We start from the raw sequence: 23,381 nt of genomic DNA, 5'->3' as shown, positions 1-23,381 counted from the left end.
CAAAATCCCACTCCACAATTCACTAGAGATTATATTGTGTAATTTCCCTGAATTTTAGATTCTCTATTAGTACACAGGAAATAATATCTACACCCTAGGAGTATTTTCAGAGGTAAGAGGGAAACTAGCATAAAATTCCTGAGACACAGTAATCACTCAATAAATGTTAACCCATTTCTCTTCACAGAGGATGGACATGAACATGAATAAAGAAAGGTCGGGAGGCTGGTGAGCAATCAGTAATCTAGACACGAAATGCTGAGAGCCTGAGCTAGCTGAGAAAGGAAAACTAGAAGACAATTCTCACCAAATACTGGTTCTAATTCTGATGAACTAGATGTGACAGGGTTAGCGCGAGAAATTACGAAACAGAGAAACCAGAAACCTGCTTTATTCCTAATAAGAACTTCTGAAGAGACAAGCCAAGTAGGAATCCAGACTAGAGCCACAAATTATTATGATTAGGAGGGAGGAGAAAATCTTTATTATATGGTCTTTTTTCATTGGAAGAACATCTACTGAATTTCTATACACATTTGGAAATAAGTCTTTTGTTTGAAATGGCTTTTGGTCCAAGAACAAAAGGAAACTTCTCATGTCTAAGTATTTATTTATTTTGCCAAACATGCAGGACGGCTGAGGAGTAAGAGGGACAAGGAGGCATGCTAAAGGACTGCGGCTGTTGTATGCGGCTATTAAAAACCCAGCACAGGGACGCCGGGGTGGCTCAGTTGGTTAAGCAGCTGCCTTCGGCTCAGGTCATGATCCCATCGGGCTCCTTGCTCGGCGGGGAGCCTGCTTCTCCCTCTGACTCTGCCTGCCACTCTGTCTGCCTGTGATCCCTCTCTCCCTCTCTCTCTGACAAATAAAAAATAAAATCTTAAAAAAAACAAAAACAAAAACCCAGCACAAAACAAGAGGGGAGAGAAAACACCGTTATCAGAAACTGTAAAACTGAGCGCTGTGACAGGGTGCAACCTGCAGCTCTTTTAAATAAACGCCCATGAGTTCCACTTACAGAAATGGCCTGGAATTAAATGAAACAATGTAACTTACATCAATCTTTGAAGTTTTGGCAAATGCTCCCACTGGATGTACATGGTCATAGAGTATTATGACGCCCACCATGACCCTCAAGCAGAATGACACCGTTTCTTCATTTGTAAATCTGCTTCTGTATTCCCTGGAGGGTAGAAAAGACATGGAGGGATGAAGCACATCACTACTTAATGAGCTGATTGAACATTCAGTTGACCCTGAAGGATGTATCCTGTTGATCTCTAAAAGGAATGCTAACGTATGCCCCCTTTCTCCAGGGTGAGATTCCCGGAGAACTGAGGTGGGTGCAGCAGGTATCCCGTATTCTCATCTCTGCATGAACCCTCCTTGGTGTACCACCCTTTCTGCTTGGCAGAGATGGGGCAAATTTAGAGAAATCAAAAGTAGCCCCACAGTAATGTTTTCAGGATAGGTACTTTGTAAAGGTTGTTCCCGCCAATATGATGAAAAAAGCCACTAGCTTAATAGAGCAATATGCTTGCTATTTAGAAGCTAACTTAATCTAAGCATGTACATGATTTTATCACTGGATTCTAATTTTACTAAAATTCACTCTTATTCTTCTCTCATTTGGGAAAAAGGGAAACAGAACTTTCATCTATCTATAAAGCAGCATGACATAGCAGAAGGCGTCCAGATCCAGGATGGGCCATCCAGGCACGTGTGGCAGACCAGCCACTGCACATTCAAGTCCCTTCACTTCCCAGGACCTCGCTCCCCTAAAGAACAATGATAACGATGAATAGCTGCCCTCCTACTTCATAAGGTTTTCCAGTAAGATGATGTGCATATTACTGCTTTGGAAAATGAAAAGCTCCCCAAAAACAAAAGTTATCTAATAAAACCATTTGTTATTTAGGAATCCAGGAGGGATTCTTTCTGCCGGCTGCTAAGAAAATCCAGCCAGACAATACTATGCTTTACACGATAAATGACCTGAAAGTGAAGGGAAACCCAGCAGAGAATTCAGATTAGTGTTGGAAAACTAAATAAATAAAGACTGAACTAATACTGAGAGAGGGGTAAGTGGAAGAGCAACTCTAGCCCACCAGCAGAAAGACAAGGTTCTTAATGAAAAGGAGAGAACGCTGATGAGAAGCATAACCAAAACACCAAAGCTCTTCCCCTGTCTCCAATAAGAGCACCACAAAATTCCCCATCCCGAAGAGTCAAGTAAGCGAGTCTGACTGGCTTTAGGCACCTGAAAATCCACTGTACTTTCTAGTTAACCAGAAGTTACATTAAGCTCCAAATTACTTTAATATTGTTCACATATTAACTTTGGATACTTCAGATATACGTATTTTCTGCCTTCTAAATAAGACCTGTTCGTATCTAGACAACCGTTTCAAGAGGATTGTTAAAGTGAAAAAGAATCAGCTAATACTCACGGTGTTTCGAGCATGACTCTGCACACACTAGCCATGGTGCTTAGACAATCTGTGGTATTTTCTATTGGTAAATTTTTATTCTGTAAAAGTGTATGGAGAAAAAAGTGAAAGTCATAGTTATTACTTAACTTAAGCATAATTTAAAACTTAGCATAATGTGAAAAACTGACAACTTTAAATGTTCGTTCCTACTCCTAATTTTGTTTAAAAAAAAGGGTGGTGGGGGGACTAGACTCTAGATACTGTTCCAAGCTCTAGGGATATGGCTATGAGCAAGCGAACCAAGACCCTGCTCTCCTGAGAGTCACTTACATTGCAGCTGAGTGGAAACAACCATTACATGCAGACAGGCCCTCACAGGTCATGAGGTGTGGGGATTTTATCCCAAGGATACTGGGAAGTCACTGGAAACATCTTAAACGAGGAAGAAGAGCTTCTTAAAGGGCTTTTTAAATGTTTGAAACATTTTAAACAGAGGAAGAAATGGTTTTTAAAAAGAAGGTTTTTTTGGCCACTCTTTAGAGAAAGGACTACAGTGGGGCAAGAGCAGAAGAAGGAAGACCAGGGGGAACACGAAAGCTGTAATCCAGGTCCGAGGTGAGAGGGTCGATCTGGAGAGGGAGAGCAAGAGAGGGGCTAAGTTTTCAGATTCAGGGTCTATTTCAGAGGGAGAGTCAATAACACTGTCTCACAGAGTAGATAAAAGAGGTGAGATAAAGAAAGGAATTCAGGATGATAACCCCTAAGTTACTTCCCTTTATAGTGGTACTATTAACTAAAGACAGAAAAGACTGGAGAAAGGGCAGGGTCGGGAGAAAACACCCAAGACTTGGGTTTGGCCATGATACCACTGAGGTGTTGACTATACATCCAAAGGGAAGCTGCACATAGGCCCATGTGTGCACGTGGGCCCTGGGGAAGGGACAGGACTCAGTGCGTATGCGCTCAGAGATGGCAATGTCACAGGGCCTGCCGAGGTCACTGTGGCTGCAGACAGGAAGAATAACACGAAGAGTAACCAACCATCCAGGCAACACTTACCTCTGATACAAATTTTGTCGTGGCATCACTTAAGGTTTTCAGCATTGGGGTTGCCTCAGCATAAAACAAAGACATTCGATTTGCCAATTCATTATTTACTTCATTTTCTCCTTCTGCCTATGTAGAACATAAGAGCATGTGGTATCAGTTCATAAATTATTAAATATTATAACATCTATAAAAGAAGAGCCTAGGCAGAGTGCCTGTTTTGCGAATGCTTGTTACTCTAGTAAGTACCCTTAAACTTTATTTTAGATCTTCATGTGCAAATGTAAGGGGTAACGGCCAGCGGACAGTAAGGTTGGGAAGGAAGGCTGGGGTCAGACAGCAGAGTGTCTTAAGAGCTAGCTTAAATTCGCATTTTTCTTCCACATGTAATGCGGGGCCCCTGGACATGTTAGAAGAAAGGAACAACAACTAGGTCAATTTTCTTTTTCTTTCTTTCTTTTTTTTTTTTCCCAGATTTTATTCATTTATTTGACAGAGAGAGATCAATCACAAGTAGGCAGAGGCAAGCACAACGGGGAGGGGCGGCGGGGAGGGGAAGCAAGCTTCCCGCTGAGCAGGGAGCCCAATGCGGGGCTAGTACCAGGACCCTGAGATCATGACCTGGGCTGAAGGCAGGTGCCAACCACCCAGCACCCCTAAAGCAAACTGACTAATGGTGGTGGGCGGAGTGTGCCAAAGGGACCATAGGTCAAAAAATGAGTTCTACAGAATGCCTCCCAACAAGAAGGGGAATGAGGCTCTCAACTGGAACAGAAAAACAAAGATGAAAACGGGGGTAAGGAAGAGATGTGAAAGATATTTCACTTGGTTAACAGTTGGATGTACCTGTAATTACTGAGGATGAAAGACAGGGCAAAGATGATTTTATGGTGTCTGGCCTTGAGTGGTAGCAGGACGGCTATAACTGGAGGACTGACTGAGTGTTACGTGTTTTGTTTTGTTTTTTTAAGATTTTATTTTTATTTATTTGACAGACAGAGATCACAAGTAGGCAAAGAGGCAGGCAGAGAGAGAGAGAGGAGGAAGCAGGCTCCCCGCTGAGCAGAGAGCCCAACACGGGGCTCGATCCCAGGACCCTGAGACCATGACCTGAGCCGAAGGCAGAGGCTTAACCCACTGAGCCACCCAGGCGCCCCTGGGTTACCTCTTTTGATTTGATTTGATTTAATCTGATTTCACATGGTAGGTATGAAAAAGACAAATGATAAGGTCAACCTCACAGCAGAAACTGGTCTATGCAAAACCAAACTGATGTAAAATAACAGATGCTTCATGGAAGAGAAATCCTTTTCCTACCAAGGCCCATCTTAAAACAGACACTGATTCAATGAAAAAAGAAAAAAAAAGAACGGTCGCTCCTTTGGCACTTTCTTCTTTTTATTTTTCCTTTGGTACTTTCTTTAACCTCTTATGCCACTTACCACTCCTTACACACTTATGTAGTCTTTATTATTAAACTATCCAATTGAGGCTACAAGGCTGATCCTAGAAATTTCCCCATCTTTCATACCAAGTAGCACAATGTAGGTCCTCAAAATCCCTAAAGAAAAAGAGAATATTCTCTTTCTATTTAAGGTTTTACTTACGGTATTTGACTCCCTGGAGGTAGAAAAGGGTAAAGACAAGGAGAAATCAAGGCAAATCAAGCCCCAGTAAAGCAGAAGAGCGTTTATGTAGCCAAGGAACAGGCACAGGAGTGCTCACTGCCCATGACCTTGCTCTCCCCTCTTGCCAACATTAGTATCCTCCCATTTCAGGTCAACTTCTCTCCAGGATTCTTCCATTCTAAGACTGTGGAGTCAAAAAAACTCACAACCACGAATTCACAAAGTTTTTGCGCAATTTAAATGAGAATCCACGTGAGGCACCTGACCGGCTTGGTCAGGGGCTCTTGATCTTGGGGTTGTGAGTTTGAGCCCCATGTGAAGTGTAAAGATTACTTAAAAATAAAATCTTTTCTAAAAAATTAAAAAATAAAGTAAAATGAGACTACACAGAGAAATTGCTAAGTATCAATGTTGTATGGACAGATAGCAACTTTACTGAAGGAAGGAGTCATGGGGACTGAAGGGACTCAGTGGAAGGGCAGGCCAGCACTGTGGGTGGTCGGCGGCATCCTCTCCTTCCCTCCCACAGCTACAGCCCGTAGTGAGTTACCAACTTTATCATCAGCTTGAACTTCATTTGAATGGACAAGCAAACTAATGGCTATCATTACATTACCCAATTCAAAACATTGACTTACTGGGACATTATTAATCCTCATACGACTCAATGTTCTTCTATAATAGCTGAAATCGTTCTGTATGGCAGGATTTGTCATCTAAAGAAGACATTCATGGAAGAAAAATGTATTATGCACGTTAAATGATAGTGTAAAAATTAAGTGAAAAATCTCCTAAATACAGTTTTTACGAGTTAAGTGACACTCCCTAATTTGGGTAATATCATTTTAAGAACTAAAACTGGCATAACCCAAGATAGCTTTTTGTACCTAAATCACATTAACACTGTACTTAGTCCTTCTGAATACAAACCATGTAAACTGTTTTACAGTCATGATCCATATACTTCCCTTCTTTTCAGTAATTTTAGGTAACATACGAAATAAAAGGTGTTTCCCAAAAACCAGTATTATCAAATAAACAAAAGAAAAAAGAAGAAATATGTAAGCACTTAGTTTTGAATTATTACAATAAAAGTATGTCTATATGGTCAACAGGGCAATACTCAGACTAAAATTTTATATACAAATTCTTCGCGCTCAAAGTATTAATAAAAGAGAATCACTTCCAATTATGTAAAATAAACAGAAGGCTGTAATTAGGAATCCACCTCTACCACATATCAGATAAGGTCCTCGAGGTCTTGGAAAGTCGAAGGACCCACCTGACACCTGGTTACTGTGACAGGGTCTCAGGTGGATCAGGTCTCCTCACATGAGAGTTACACCTATTTCTTTTACACTCAGTCCTTCCAACAATGTGGGGGCGGGGAGGGTGTGCAGGGAAATAGGAAGATAACATAGACAGAGAGATGAGGAAGAAGGCAGGCAGGCAGGCACAAGGAAGGAAGGAAAACTCTTAACATCTTTATATAAAGGGATGCTGAAAATTAGGGATCAGTAGAAAAGAAAAAATAGTATTAGAAAAGGTGAATATTGTTCCAGAGATATTTTTAAAACAAAGCTAAATGAAGACAAAGTATTGGGTAATTTTCTATTTGCTACACATGTAATACATCAAAAGATTTGCCCTTTTAAATGTAGTTTTCCATGTTTTGCTACGAACCAACAGACACCACGTAAACACACTGTGAAAGTCTCCAGGCATTTCCTCCTGTGCTCACTGAGAGGCTCACGACATCCATGCACCTCAGGGCCAGCAGAGAGGCCTACCTTGAGCTCGTCGAACCGGAGTGTGAAATGAAGAATCTCTGCGAACTGTTTGGCAAGAGCCTGCTCTCGCTCTAGATGCTGCGTGGGAGAGTATGGGGTACTTGTCAAGGCTCCCAGAAGACCTCTTAGTGCTGCTTCTACAGAAAGGAAGATTCAAATCTTAGGCTGTAGCTCCCTGATTTTTATTTAAAAATGAGCAATTTATAAATGTTATGATTTTAATTCCCATAAAAATAAGGTCTCTTCAAAAGCCAGATCATCTAAATATAATCACTGAAATGGAACAGTGTTAAACAGAATAAAAACCTTGAAGGAAGCAATTCAGCTTTAAAATTCCATAAACCCAAATTCAAAATAACGCAGAATGCAAATCTAATGAATTAAACACCAGGATCAAACAGCAAATTTTCTGTTTTCATCATTCCACATAGTGTTGGTTTTTATGAACTGGCGAAGGGTTACCTACAGCTGAGTGACTTTCAGTGGCCTCACGTCCACACAGTCAAATCTCCACACGGCTGGGAATAAACCAGCAACTGTTCGTACTTTGAATATGCTGCTTATTTATAAACACAAATTGCTTTCTTTCAGATACTAAGGGAAACAAAGTTTTTGATTTAATAATTAGCTTCCTGTCTTAGAGCTTGACATCTTAGAATCACAATATAAATATCCTGATTCACTATGTATAAGTAAAACGGTCCCTTCGAAATAAATGCTTTTTGGACTAATACATACTGTGTTTAAAAATAGATATATTTCACTTCAAAAAAAACAAAAAACAAAGAAATCAAACTAATTCATTCATAGATTCCAGAATCAGAAACAAATGCCAGATTCTATTCAGAGAAAACAGCAATGTATGGTAGTAGATGGTGATCTAACATTAATGAAAAAATGTCAATTACTAACTATTTATTAATAATAAATTTATCAGATCATCAACTCTTAACTTAAAAAATTACCAGCTCTACTATTTATGAAGACCCTAATAAGAACTAACATCCCTACTATGCATATGACTTGGTCTCTGATTAAACTTTCACCATCAACTAGGACATGAGCATGACAGATGGGCACACACTGAGTTTCAAAGATTTTAGACTCCCAAGGGTATAGCTAGTAAATGCCAGATGTTTCTGACTCTACAGCCTTATTCTTTCCACCCCAGTACATAACTGACTGTCTCTCAAATAAAGCAACATCCTACCTGGCCTTCTGTAACCTTATAAAACATGCATCTATGGATTACTACACAGTAGGTACTTCTTATATGTCTAATATGTGCTGGTACTAAGCTAGATCCTACAGAGACATTATTTGTCACCTACACAATAACTCCAAACGATAGTTCTTATCTTTTTTTTTTTTTACAGCAGGTCAGAAAACGTCCTGTCTATCATGTGCCAGGCACTGGGGGAACAGAGATGAAAGCAGACATGCTCCTTATGCCCACATGGAGCGTGACTACACAGAGAAGAAAGACATATTATGGTTGTGATGGGTGTTAAGAAGTACATGATACAATGAAAAAATATAAAAATAGAACCTCACCTAGTTTAAGGCTCAGGAAAAGACCTCGCTGAGTAAGTGACATTTGGCTAAGACTGAAGAGCGCATTAAAGATGAAAAGGAGTTTGCAAGCAGAGCAGTGAGCCAGATCCTGAGCTGAGAAGAGCATGACACAGCAGAGGAATGGCAAGAAGACCAATACATGTAGAAAAGAGAGCACAAGGAGGAGAGTAACCTAAGACTAGAAAAATACATGTGTAATTTATGTGCCATAGCAAGTATTCTGGTCTTGTCATCCTAATGTCCCTGGAGAAACTACTTGAGCAGGGTAGTGCTATCATCAGATTAACATTTATAGAAACTCCATGTCCTCTGCTATGTGTAGAATGGATTGCAGAAGTATGGATGGTTTACAGAAGTACAAGAGTGGATGTGAAGGTCAACTAAGAGGAAAAACACATTTTAGGTATTTTAAAAAATGGCTTACTCATCTCTCGAGATTCATTCCCTCTGTCAGTATTAATATAAGTGGAAAGCAAAGTTTGAGAGACAAGAATAGTAAAAAACTGTTAAACACACGCACACGCACACACCAATACTGTTACAGGCTGTTAAAGAAAAAAGAAATTTGCATTTCCTAGATTTTATCAAGTCTCAGGGTAAATTTAACATTCAAGGTGCTCTGCTACTTTGGGAGATGGCAGAGCCGCCTCCCATCCCCCCCCCCCCCCCACTCCCAAGGCGTGCAGTCCAGTCACTTGGCTGTGCTGGACTGGACAGTAACCATGTTGGAGAACTTCTGTCCCTGAATGGCTGAAGCACTCAAGGGCAAATCTGCGAAAAAGGGGCATCTCAAGAAAATGGCACTGCATATCTGCCTCTGGGACACCTAGACCAGCCTCTCATTTTGAGAGCCTCTGTGGATACAAAACAATCCTACTAGTCTTCAATGCCCTGTGTCAAGAAAGGAATCAGGGACAGAAGATCCCAGAAGATGGCTCAGGTCTCTGGCTGAGTTGTAAAGAAAGGGATGTCAAGGAGAAGATGATGTAGGGATTGGTCTTCCTGATGGAGCTCCTAAAACAAAATCATGTGAACAGGATTCTTAAGAAAGGTGACAAGAAGAAATTAACAAGTTACTAAGTTCTAGAAGAAATTAGCGGGTAGATCAGTGCACAAGGTTACAAGGAAGAGACTAACTGGGAAAAATAATAAAGACAGATTAGTCCACAAAGTAGGACAATAATGGGAAATGACTAGATGCCTAGGAAGAGGACGCCCCTGTGGAAAGTTCCCCTTTAGAGACAAACATTTATTCTCACCACTGCCATCCACACCTAAATCAAAGACTTATATCAGAACTTAAATCCTCAGAAGAGAACACAAAAGATGTAGATGGTGAGTGACTTAACATAGCCAAGAAACATGACCACACTCATTGCGGGCAATCTAGCCCAGAGAAAATGAGCCAACATGTTGGAGAGACCTATCCATTATGATCCCAGGGGATGGTCCCTATTAATAAGCCCCTGAAACAGGAAGATGACTGAGGACAGACAAAGGAGTCTATTTACTGTCTGATCATACAACCTTCACTGAGTTGCCTCAACTAGGAAGGCCTCAGACTAAATTAAGCAAGTACAGAATATTTCCCAGGCCAGCAACGTTAACCTTGTAGACTAAGGTCAGTATATCTTCCAAATTAGTCGAGAGATCCCTTCCCCCTCTCTCTATAAGTATGCAAACTGGCAAGGGATCAGGGTCCCTCTTCTGGAATACACACCACAGTGTATCTGCAGTGCTGAGGCCAAGCACCCTCTCCTTGGGATAGCAAGATTCTGAAGGATCACATGGATCTTAACAGGTGGTGCTTTGTGGGCTATTTGTAATGTTTATCCTCACCGGAGGCTCAAGTAGGAACAGAAGAGACAAAAGGTTTAGTGGATATAAACCAGATGGCTCATCAGACTTGAAGTCCAGATAGGGTACTGAAAATCAGAGAATTTAAGTCATGTGGTCAAGACCACACAACTAATACATGGCAAACACCAGATTTCAAATAGGAAGCTATGCCTTCAAAGCCTAAAATCCGTATTATTGCTTCTCCTAAATACCCAATACGTATATGATACATCAAATGTGCGTATTCATTTTTTTTTAAAAGATTTTATTTCTTTATTTGATGGGGGCGGGGGAGAGAGAGAGAGAGAGATCACAAGCAGAGGGAGAAGCAGACTTCCCACTGAGCAGGGAGCCTGATGTGGGGCTCAATCTCAAGGACCCTGGGATTATGACCTGAACCCAAGGCAGACACTTAACAACTGAGCCACCCAGGAACCCCCAGATGTGTGTATTCATTAATTCACCCTCATTCACTCAAGAAACAGTGAGCTCCGGGCGCCTGGGGGGCTCAGTGGGTTAAGCCGCTGCCCTCAGCTCAGGTCATGATCTCAGGGTCCTGGGATCGAGTCCCGCATCAGGCTCCCTGCTCAGTGGGAAGCCTGCTTCCCTCTCTCTCTCTGCCTGCCTCTCTGTCTACTTGTGATCTCTCTCTGTCAAATAAATAAATAAAATCTTAAAAAAAACCAAAACAAAACAGTGAGCTCCTATCATATGTAAACAAGGATATGTTACTGTCAACAAAGAACCTGGAAACATTATTAACCAGGTTACTGGGGAAGAGATGAGGAGTAAACTATCCTATATTAAATGTGTACTTTCCTTATAACTTTACAGAAGTCCCTAGAGTAATCAAAGTTCCAGGCTCCCACATGACGGTATGAAAAACAATAGCTTCTTGCTATTACCTATGTTATAATATACTCTGCTGAAATGGAACACAAACCACTAGCCTGATTTAATTCCGATAGTTAAAACATGAGAAAACATGGAAGCCTGACTGGTTTGGCCTATTTTACAAGTATTCTTTTCTAACTGGCAAATGCTGAGAGACCAAGATGAGTCTGAGTAGGCCTGAACACCATCTAAAGCAATACAACTTCAAATGCAGCCAGGAACTAGCAGCACAACAAACACTCTAATATGAAGGAGTCAAGATGATAACCACAATTCAAACACTTCAGTCCAATGAGGCTACAAAACTACAGGTTACAGAGATACTTGATCAAAAGGTTGGCACTGTGAAAGAACTAACTGTCCTGTGGAGGTAATAAGCTACAATTCTTACTTCTCATAAGAAAAGGATAATTTGTAACAATACTTCTATCTCAATAATCTGTGCCTTTAACAGTCTGTCCTTCATCTAAGGAAAAAGAGCAGTTCTCTTAGTTTTTAAAAAACGTAGGCATTTTTAAAAAACTGAACTTCAGCTTTCAAGTAGGTTGCAGACCCAAGTGGCCTAGTAGCTAATATGAAGGTTATGAAGAGCCAGATAGAAAAAACTAGCAAGTGACAGTGACCTACTGCAAACTAGAAAACTCAAGCCCGGGGGTGTGGTTATGGACATTGGGGAGGGTGTGTGCTATGGTGAGTGCTGTGAAGTGTGTAAACCTGGCGATTCACAGACCTGTACCCCTGGGGATAAAAATACATTATATGTTTATAAAAAAATAAAAAATAAATAAAAAATTTAAAAAAACAAAAACAAAACAAAACTCAAGCCCTACATCAATGGACACAGAGATCACTCCAGCCAATACCAATCAACTGCCCAAGCTAATGATTTTTCCAAGGCATCTAGAGACTTAAAAACAAACCAATAAACAACAAAACACAGAACTCAGGTAATTACCAATTTCGAAAACCTGGCAACTTATGTCTTTCAAATTACTCCAATAGCTAACTACCTAAATCTTACCTGCTCTTCCTCCTCCTGTAACAGAAAGGGAATTCCAGTTCTGCTTCCGCACTGTATGGAAGGTACAATTCTGATCTTTGAGTAATTTTTCCCACGTCAGGGAAAAAGCAAATGGTTTTGAATGCTTTTTGCTTTAATAACTCCCCAGATAATTTTGGGCACATCATCAACTCGCTATTTCTCATCTTGTACCATTTTAGATACATGAACTGACCATAATCAGCAATTATTTTTAAGGACACAAAAATCTAAATAACCCAAGGGCCTGATGATTAGTTCCCATACATGGGACAGGATGTGTTGTAGAGCTGGAGAGAAATTCTAGCACGTGTCTCCAGGACCCTTTAAGGTTAAAATAAACAAATAAGAAAGTGAGTAAATAAATAAGTAACAAAAATCAGGCATTTTCTTGTGGACGTTATAATTTGTTGGGGGAAATGGTCTAAATAATTTAAAGACCTAGGTTGAGAGGGATGATACAATTATGCTGTAATCTTACAGTCTAACAAGATTGCTGTACCTATGTAGCATATAAATTTAGCAAGGTGAATATAAAATACTCTACATTAATTCCTTATCAATAAATGTCTTTTTCACTAGGGAAGTCATAATTATGAAACTTTCAACTTACCTAACCTCTGAGAAAATTCATAAAATGTCTTTAATTTGCCTACTAGTGGGACAACTGCACCCCAAGCCTTCTCTTGCAACTTCTCATCTGCTGGATGCTGGATTGCCTTCAAAATCCAAAGAATAAAAATAGTTAGAGTTTTAAAAATCAAAACAGTATTATTTTTACATTAAAATACAGGTTTCGGCAAACACAGGAAACCCTGGTATACTTGATAAAATATGACCTGCCTTTCAGACCACTAAGCAATCTTTTGTGAACATGGAGGGGTCACTCCCAAAGAAAGGTATTTTCTTGCTTTTATCTTTCTTTTGCTTTTCTTACTCTTTTATGGAACTTAAGGCTTTTTTTCAACCATCTGGTTTGTTTTCTCTAACATTTTCAAATAAGCTAAACATGCTATCTGAAAGTTGAAACTCATAACCAAAATGGGGGAGTGCCTGGGGAGTCCTTCTTATAAACATTATCAGGAGGTATCGACATGTTTAGATTTTCCAAAGGCAACTAGTACTCTGACTCCATCCACACTAAACTGAAAAACAAGAAAGCAAAATAAAATTGAAACCAGACAGATTTAGGGAATGCTCTGAATAAATAAGCTATAAACTAAACAAATGGGCTATGTATTATTTATACAATATGCCTTATAAGCTTTCCACTACATGAAAATTTTGATTTTTTTTATATAAAACTTTTTTTTTTTTTTAAAAAGATCGTATTCATTTATTTGAGAGACAGGTAAGAGCATGAGCAGGGGAGGGGGAGGCACAGGGAGAGGGACAAGCAGTTTCCCCATCAACAGGGAGCCTTGTCGGGGCTGGATCCCAGGACTCCAAGTCCAGGATCCCAAGATCCCGAGACGACCTAAGCCTAAATCAGATGCTCAACCAACTGGGCCACCCAGCTGCCCCTATATAAAATGTTTATGAATTATATTCAAACACAGTAGGATTCTAAAGTGAATCTCATTTATGTCACTACCTAGAATTTTAATATTAAAGAAAACCTGACATTACATATAACAATCCTTCTTTCAAAGGGACTGTGATACTATCCTGACAAATACAAAAAGTTCTTTTAGCCTCAAGCCCCAATCTCAGCAATGTTTTATATCAAGTGGTAAAAATCTGTTTATTATTCAGGAGATAACCAAATAGATGAAAATTAAAATTTTCTTTTCTTGAGAAGCATATCCAACTTCTCTTGCAAGATCTAAGAATTATTTTCAAAATAAGAACTCATTCTCATAATATCAAAATGGTCTGGCAAACATACCTACTTTCACAACTGAGTGAGTTAACTGCTTCCCTGACCCTGCCCTGCCTGCATTTAGACTGGGACACTAGCTGCTCTTTTATGATAACATGTTAAGGTTCTCACTGTAATTGTGACCTTTTTTTTCCTTTCACATCAGTTTCACTGCGTTAGGCGACATTTTTGGTACAGCACCCAGACAGCCTAACATGCAAAGGACACTTAGTACAGGTCAGCGGTGAGACTGTCATGAAGCAGATATGTTAACTCCCAGCTCCAAAAATGTTACAACTGGTATAGATTCATCAAAACATTAGCTGGGGGCGCCTGGGTGGCTCAGTGGGTTAAGCCGCTGCCTTCGGCTCAGGTCGTGATCTCAGGGTCCTGGGATCGAGTCCCGCGTCGGGCTCTATGCTCGGCAGGGAGCCTGCTTCCCTCTCTCTCTGCCTACTTGTGATCTCTCTCTCTCGCTGTCAAATAAATAAATAAAAATCTTTAAAAAAAAAAAAACAGTAGCTGAGTGTTCTTCTTTCCCTCACCAGTGGCCTATCCTAGAGAATAAGCTTTGTTTATTTAACAGATTCTGCATTAAATCAAATTTTATTCTATTTCAGTCATGTTTACTAAAATGTTACTTAAAAAATAAGTAATAAATATAAAATACAAAATATAAAAATAAAAATAAGTAATTCCACATCCACAGCACAGGTTTGTACATTTTCCTTGCTCTTGAATGATACTGTTTCGGAGACTATTTTCTAAAATGTAAACTGGTACAGAAGTACAAAAAATTTTATAGCTCTCATTTTACAACTGGCCAAACGGACCTCCAAAAAAGGAAACCACTTTATAATAGGACTTGCATTAAAACTACTACCTTCATAAACCAACCAATATTGAACTTTTAACAATTATCGTATACAGTAAAACTGCTTGACAGTGATATGCATTTATTAGTAAATCTGAACACTTTATTTCTATTGTCTGTGCTTTTTCATAGGTAGAATAGTAGTTCTACTAAGTTTATTTAAGTCTTTCTATTGACTGTTATTGTAGTGGTATTTGTTCTCTGTATATTTGTATATAATCAGCTTTTATTTGTACCTTCCTTTCTTAAATTGTTTTCCTATTATTCTGAAATATAATATTTCTGCTTATAGAGACATCTATATGTCTCTATGTCTCATATGACAACCCAGACATCAATATGCATTCCTCAGTGAAAGTTTCTTCAAATGCTTGAATAGTTACACACTTACCTTAATCTACAGATTTAAATGCTGTTTTAAGTTTTCTAGCTTACATATTTTTTATCTATTTTATTTACCTATTTCTCGCTCCTTAATTCCTTTACCAAAGAATTAATGAAAGTACCTTAATAGGTAGCCTCGTAGGTGAATCTCTTACTATCTCTTGTGATTCTCCCCTTTCCTTTTATGTTATTTTTCTATGTAAACTTTAACTTTGTGGCATGTATTTACTTGCCTGCACGACCAACCACGGAATGCCACAAGGGCACTGAATATGGTGACGGTGCTAAACTGGGTGACCATAGGTCCTACGGTACTCCAACCTTTGGTCACTGCCTCTAAAATTCCTAGTTTCACAGCTCCCTAAGTCCTCTTTGAAATGACTCCTAAAGGTTTCCATCATTTTACTGACTTTTAGAAGATGACAACTACATTCAATTAAGTCAATATATGCATTTCATTAAGTCAATACGAGGACTGTAGTGAGCCTTCCCACGAAGAAGGAGAGTAACCCTTCACTTGGTTAAGTTAAAAAAAAAAAAAAAAAATCCTAAGGGCTCTAACCTTAAAAACAGATAAAAGTCTGTATCTCTATAGTTTTTTTTCTTTATTGCTTATGGGAAACAACTGTAACCAGCTGATCAGAATTCAACCGTAACTTTAAAAAATTTAATGATATAATACTGAACGATTAAAAATAATTTGTAGCACTGATAATCAATATGAAGACATTAAAACACTTTCAGAACAAATTGTGAATTGTTGTGACCTACAGGAAAAGAATTTGTCAATTAGTTAATTAAGATCCTGTTTAATCATTTAAATCTTCCATTTCCACAAATGTTTGGATTTTTCAAATTATGTTTAAATGTTTAGGATTTGAATTTCACAGAAATGGTTACATGCCTTTATTTACTGAAATCTAAAGGTTTCACTTAAGCTAATGATATTGGCAAGATTCGTCTAAGCTCTTGTATTTATTTCTTCGACAGTTGCTAAGTGCTTCCTAAACACTGTTTTAGGTGCTGATGACACACAAATTAGTAAGAAACCAGGTTTACCCACCTCCTCAAGCTGGAGGTGGTGGTGGAGTTATCAACATTAAATTTCAATAATTTTTTTAAAAAGTGATCGTTGCCATAAAAGAAATGTGTGCAAAGCACTGGGGCAAGAGAGTAAGGGGGAAGTAATTACTGGGATGTGAAGGAAAGAAAGTATACATGTGTAAGACATTCAAGGAACAAGCAGCCCAAGCCAGGAGAGGTAAAAGAAAAAAAAAATGGAATTCACAGTATCTATAATTTCCCTCAGCTCATGATATCACCAATGGCTAATCTAAACCAGAAACCCTGGAATCATTAACTCCCCTTCTCCCTTATATTAAACATCCAGTCAATCACCAAAACCTATGGCCCCATGGTCCAAAACTAAATCATCTTGAATCATCTTCTGGAACCTACACTTAATTCTGCTTTCATTAACACTACAAATGTCATTAGAGGAATGGAGTTGGATGTGGACGATAAAACCAACAGACTGCTCCTTGACAACCTCTGCACTGTTAGTTATAGAGAAGAACAGAAGAAGCAGAAGGGTGGGAAAAAAATGAAGACACAGGGAGATGCCCTTAAGAAATGCGTCATGAGAAAGAGATAGGTCCAGAGGCTAGGGTGTTTCTTTGGGTGGTAGAGGACACCCGAGTATGTGTATATTCTGAGGGGAAGAAGCCAACAGAAGAAAAAACATAGAAGATGTAATTAAGAGAAGGAATAATTAAAAGAGCAAAGTTCCAGAAGAGGATCCAGAACAAAGGTAGAGACATTAGTCTTGGTAACAAGTAGAGATACAGTTTTTTTCTGAAAAACAGAAGAAGAGGAATAAGAGGTAGTTAGAAAACTGGATGAGTTCAGAGGCTCAGGAGAAGATAATTGAGGAAACCACACCAGATATTTGCTCCATGGTGTAAAGTCATCAGACAGCTGGGGAGTCCAGACCACAAGGATGACAGCGGCCTTTCCCGGGAAGCATAGGAGGAATGGAAAAAAAATAAGACTAGCAGGACAAAAGGCCACAGAAAGTTATGTTCTCTTCTCCGCCCCAAAAGTATGTATGTATGTATAAATAAATAAATAAATAATATAAATCGTCCCCCATGGATACTGTAAATTTCAGATGTGAGAGCAACCAAAAAATAAATAAAATTTTCTCCAACATACATAAATTACATATTCAGAACACCATTTTCCTTTTACCCTTGTATCACTAAAACCACATCTGAAATAGTCCAAGTGATCATTCTTTAGTGTAATACTTAATATGCAACAGAGGATTCACAAGTATGTACAAAAGAATTTAAGAAGAGGGACACAGAGAATTTTAGTTTATTGGAAATGTTTAAACATCTTTACCTCTCGTATTTCATGGCCAGCTCCTCTATATGATTGCAAATCCTCCAAGATACCTTCTGCATCTTTTAATACTACATTCACCTGATTATAAATTTCCTTCTCAGACTCTGTAGGCTGGGCATCTAAATAGCAGGAAAGCACAAAAAAATTTACAGTCACATGATTCTTTTTTAATAAATGTGTAACTCTAAGCAATGAACAGTCTCAATTTCTAAAGATGGCTCACATCTTATTCAATGTTAACTTTGAACTTCTCAGAAAAGATTGATAATTGTTCCATACTTCTACAACATTTGAATAGCTAGCCTCAAGTTTGTAAATACACAAGGAGCAAGGGACCATCAAACATTACTATTTATCTTAAGTTACAAACCATGACTTGGTATATTAAATGAACTTGAGAATTTAAATTCAAAGTTCAAATTGTGATAGTGGTAATAATCACTTTTACTACTACAGTAATAATTACCAGTAATGACTGCAAATGCATGAATAATGATTTATTTTAATGCAACAGAAATGGAAAGCCTACTAATATATCTTGTTCACCTATGGTTTAAAATTGAAACTACTTTATTTTCTTAGAAAGTTCATTTTAGTGCCTTGAGTGTCAATATAAAATAAATTAAAAACTATCTTAAAATAATAGTTGTTAGACGTTCCCCTTTCCTAGGGACCACTTTGAATTCTGTGCCAATGAACTTTTCTGCTGATGAGCACAAGGTCAAAACTCCTGTGCAGAGGAGTTCAAATTTTGACACTGTTTCAGAATGGCTAGGCTGCTGAAAACCAGATACTTGCAGCTGTAATACTATCTCTGAAATTCTGAAATACTAAAGCAAAAACGGGTTCCCCGCACATTTTGGGACAGAGAGAAAAATGAAGGGAGAATTATAGTCATAAAAAGCACAATCAGGAACACAAACATATGGGCATTTCTACCACCTGTGGTGTTAGTCACAGAGCATATGCTAACAAATGACTAAATCTGGATTTCTCTCTCCTAAATTTGAGGTAGCAGAAACCCTGTTTTTAATAACTTGGTCATTTGTTTCTCTAAGGCTAAATCTTTTTTATTTAATATAATTCTTTTTTTTTTTTGAGAAAAATGGGCTATCTGTGTGAAATGGGAGTTTTTCATAAATCTTTCCATTTAGACCACATTTGATGCCACAGATAAGGCATAAAGCACTAAAAATTATAAACGTTATGATCATCCTCATGGTTTAGAGAGGAACTGTGTTGGCTGAATTCCTCCACACAAAAATTTTTCTTATGGAGTCAGGGGAGGAAGACCAAATTGATAATATGAATTGAGAACATTTCTGATAAATCACTTTGTCTACCAATCATATAAAACTAGTACTTAGACTTTTCTGCACCCACTTTACCTTCCGACAAATATAAAATATATTTATTTCCTTCCTTAGATCATTTAAAGAAACTTAGTTTACATATGAAACTAGGAGTCCAGATGCCTACGAACTGTAACTTTATTTTGCACATGGGGCAAGTCATAATTCAATTCCATCTATTAAAGCTGCAAACTAGTCAAAAATATTCCAGTTTTTTAAAAAAATCAACAGGGTACCAAATTTTAACTTCAACATACTTAACAGTACTATGGCAACAATAACATTCATGTGTAAAGCCCACTTAAGAATTTGTATTCTTGTATCTGTTCCATTATTTTCTGAATCTTTCAGAAATCATCTCCTTTTTTTAATAAAAATACTGTGACAAAATAATTACACAGGAGGAGCCAAATTAAAAATCCTCTGTATCCAAAGCCATAACGTATATTACTAGAAGTAAGTATTTATACTGGAGCTAAACGATTTCTTAAAAATCAGGGTTTGTCATTTAGCAGTAATAATTTCTCATATTTAGCCAGACCATATTCTCCAGATTAATAGTAAGACACACACTAAAAAAAAGTACACCTCATAATTTTCATACTTACACCAGATGCAATAGAGAAAAATACTTTAACATGCAAAACAGCAGTTTTATACTTTTTCATATGGAATTGTGAAACTACAGACATAACACCAATAGTAGACACATATCATAGTTTAATTCATGAAGTGGGAATTCATGACAAAGGACAATACTTTGTTATATATCAAAAATACTTGTGAAGTTTGGAAATACTAAACTGTATTTTTGGTGTGGTGACTAGCTGTTAACAGAAAAATGTGACACTGAGACTTACATACAAAAGAAACATCATTAAGTAGATTTAAGTAGACCTTGGAAGTGGTTAATAATGATCAGAAGTTTAGTAAGTACCAAGAAATTTAAAAATAAAGGAGAAGATTCCAGTTCCCCCTAAGGGTGGAAAAAATACCCAGCACCACACTGATTAAACATTTTTTAGACTGTCACAGGAAAGTCACATTTATAATTTTGAAAGCTGCTGAAGACTGCTGTAGAAATGAAGACAAACAGAAAGTAGCAGACAGGTAATAAGCACTACTTTACTGAGAGCAAGTCATGCAAAAGGGTGAAATACTAGGGAGGGAGAAAGACTATAAAATAAAGCATTTTTTTCAAAAAATGGTATCATATAATGCAACCAAGACTTGTCACTTTGATTTTTCATGGCAAAGAATGAAAAATTTTATTACTTGAAGAAAAAACTATCACTTAACCAGCTGACAAAAGGACGTTCATTTGAATGCAAAATAAAGTATCTACTACTTAGAGTAGTAGTGATTACTCATCAAGCTTAATTTTAATAGCTGTTCAAGGGAAATTAAGGCATGTTTCAGTTGCTCTTATTATTTGAAGGTAAAATTAAATACTGTAATTTCATACTGGTTTCCTATTAAGGAGTCACTGAAAATAATTGCTAAAATTCAATCTGAATTTTATATAATTTTATACAAAATACAAAAGGGGGCAAAGATCAGCTACAAAAAAAAAGTCAGAAAGCCAGTCGCATAAAAACTCATTGTGATAAGGGATCATTGTGCTTTAGTCCTGCATTCACTCATTCAGTAAATATGTATGATCTATCTCCCTAAGTTACATTGAAGCAGGGACCTCAGTGTATAGCACATACACCGTACAGGATGTAAACTCAGTCCCAAGCAGATTTCCTGTAACAAACTATTTGGTGAATAAATGAGAAGGTAGAGACACAAATGCACCTCCACCATGAGTTAAAGGAAACTATTATGCATTTTCATCTCTGTATGAATATAATCCCTCATCATTTCAGAAAAATAAATATAAGAAAATGCCACCAGAATAAAGATACTTCAAAGTATAGGGAGGGCAAAAGCAACTGAAAATATGCAAGAAGTAAAATAGGAAAATAAAATGAGACTAAAAGAGTGGATTTCAGTAGTTGTACAAGATTGCAGGGGACAAGTGACACAAACGACACAAGAATTAGAGGAAATGTATGATTAAATGGAAAGGCACTTTAACAAAGAATCAGAGAAAGGAAGATTCCCTTCCTCATTTACAAACAACCACCTTTATTTACTCTCCTATTTTGGTCTACCTTGAGATAAGTCAAGTTAACTAACAGATACTGAACTTCTAACATTTAGAGAGCACTATGTGAAGGATGGAAAGGGACATTAAAAATAAATAGAAGTCCCTATTCTCCTAAGAACCACAATTTAATGGACTAACAGATAAAATAGTTACTCAGGCTAAAGATGTGTTATTAGAATGAGCTATGTCATTATCAAATAAGAAATTCCAAAAAAAATACTAGAAGAGGCTATACTGCCCCCAATTCAGCGCTTTTTATATGCTGCCATTAGCGTAACTGCTGCCAAATTTTATGGGGGCAATTCTGGGCTTATATCTTAGTTGAACCATTATTCTTAAATGAAATCTTATTATATAGTTATAATTTTAAAAAGGCCCTCTTTCTAGTTCACCTCAAGAGTAGGTAACAGTATATTTCATTTAACACAGAATGCCATTTCATGCCTTAAGGCCTTTGTAGATGCTGTTCCTTCTTCCTAATAATGTCCTTCACTAACTTACCCTGAAACATTCTAACTCACCCTCTACACCACAATTCAAAGGTTACCATCAGAAAGTCTTCCAAGATATCCCATCTACTCACTGCTAGGTAGAGTTAATCCCCTGTGATCTATACCTTGAATGGTAAAGGATGTAAAGGAAATTATTAGTTTGTGTTTCTATCTTACTATATTGAGAACACCCAAAAGGCAGGGGTTGTATCTTTGTTATCTCTGAATCCCCACCATCTATCTACTGGTTGGCATACAGGAGGCAAGCTACAGACGTTTGTTAACTGAACTAAAAACCATGTATGTGCATGCATGTAAACAAGTGAATCATGATTTAAAGACATCTTCATTCTGTAAACTACAGGATTCCATTAGATCATGTTTTATATGCATAAAAATACTTAATTTGTATACAACTTGATACAAAATGCCAGTATATCTATCTGTATGGAATTATTGTTCTAGCTGCCCAATCATGGAGACACAGTGATCTAGATTTAACTACTATAAATGATTGAATAGTAAAGCCAAATTACTCTGGTAACCTGAATTATTATTCTTCAACCAGAAACAAACACTGTAGTATGAAACATGCTACTTAAAAAAAGAATGTGGTTGGGGCGCCTGGGTGGCTCAGTGGGTTAAGCCTCTGCCTTCGGCTCAGGTCATGATCCCAGGGTCCTGGGATCGAGTCCTGCATCAGGCTCTCTGCTCAGCAGGGAGCCTGCTTCCCTTCCTCTCTCTCTCTGCCTGCCTCTCTGCCTCCTTGTGGTCTCTCTCTCTGTCAAATAAATAAATAAATTCTTCAAAAAAAGAATGTGGCTTTATTCTCAGTAATCACAGGGAACTGGCAAATCAACTATATTGACAATTCCTAGTCGGCTATGAAGCTGTTGAAGACAAGACCCGTGCGATGGGCTAAAGCCACTGAAATAGTCTAAAGATAAGATAAACTTTTACAAATGGGAATATGCAACAGATCAAAGATAAAACTGATTAAGAGAACTCAACGTTAGAATCAAAAGAAAACATTTAAAAACCTATATAAGAAGTAACAACTGGCAAACTCTGGCCGAGTACACAGTATATCAAGTGTCAAACTAGAAGTTCTACATTGGCTGATAAGGGCAACAAATATGTTTTACTTTACATCTGTCTTTAGTTAACACTTCATATATAGTTCTTCATTACTGGTTATTGGTGTTGGTAGCAATTTTAACCTATTCCTGTCACTAAATTAGCTATTTAAATTTTAAGGATAATGGTTCAAACCCCCAAAGACTGTAAAATCAAGACCAAATAATACTTAAAATACTACAGTGAATTCATGCTTCTCACTTGACCACAACATGATGCTAGGTTTATAAAAAGATCAAGTGCCAAGTCTTGAACAAGATCTTGACTGTATCAAAGCCAAGATTCTGCAAATGTAAGGAATCTGAGACAGAATAAAAAGGAGACAGAATAGCAGAAAAATATACAAGACCAGTTTGAAACAGATGCAAATAAACTAAAATACAGTTCTAACGTAAGTTGCCTCATCTGAAATAATCTTCAAGTCAGCAATTTTGCTTAACATCCCCAAGCTGATTAAAATTCATGCCAAACATG

At 37.8% G+C, this 23,381-nt stretch overlaps 1 protein-coding gene across 7 annotated transcripts in view; it reads right to left on the bottom strand.

The window, feature by feature from the left end:
• CYRIB (CYFIP related Rac1 interactor B) overlaps window positions 1–23,381 on the bottom strand; it is a 141,934-nt gene that overhangs the window by 10,197 nt on the left and 108,356 nt on the right. For all 7 annotated transcript variants that reach the window (XM_045977991.1, XM_045978030.1, XM_045978038.1 and 4 more), the window contains 7 exons: window positions 17,770–17,891; window positions 12,858–12,963; window positions 6,898–7,034; window positions 5,746–5,823; window positions 3,492–3,608; window positions 2,451–2,530; window positions 1,057–1,183 (listed from right to left, as the gene is read on the bottom strand). In XM_045977991.1, the coding sequence (XP_045833947.1) occupies window positions 1,057–1,183; window positions 2,451–2,530; window positions 3,492–3,608; window positions 5,746–5,823; window positions 6,898–7,034; window positions 12,858–12,963; window positions 17,770–17,891 (767 nt within the window). The remainder of the gene's footprint in view (window positions 1–1,056; window positions 1,184–2,450; window positions 2,531–3,491; window positions 3,609–5,745; window positions 5,824–6,897; window positions 7,035–12,857; window positions 12,964–17,769; window positions 17,892–23,381) is intronic.

The sequence above is a fragment of the Meles meles genome, chromosome 1, assembly GCF_922984935.1.
Source record: "Meles meles chromosome 1, mMelMel3.1 paternal haplotype, whole genome shotgun sequence".
Lineage (NCBI taxonomy): Eukaryota > Metazoa > Chordata > Mammalia > Carnivora > Mustelidae > Meles > Meles meles.
Note: the sequence above shows the minus strand (reverse complement) of the source record. Positions and strands in the feature narration are given on the sequence as shown.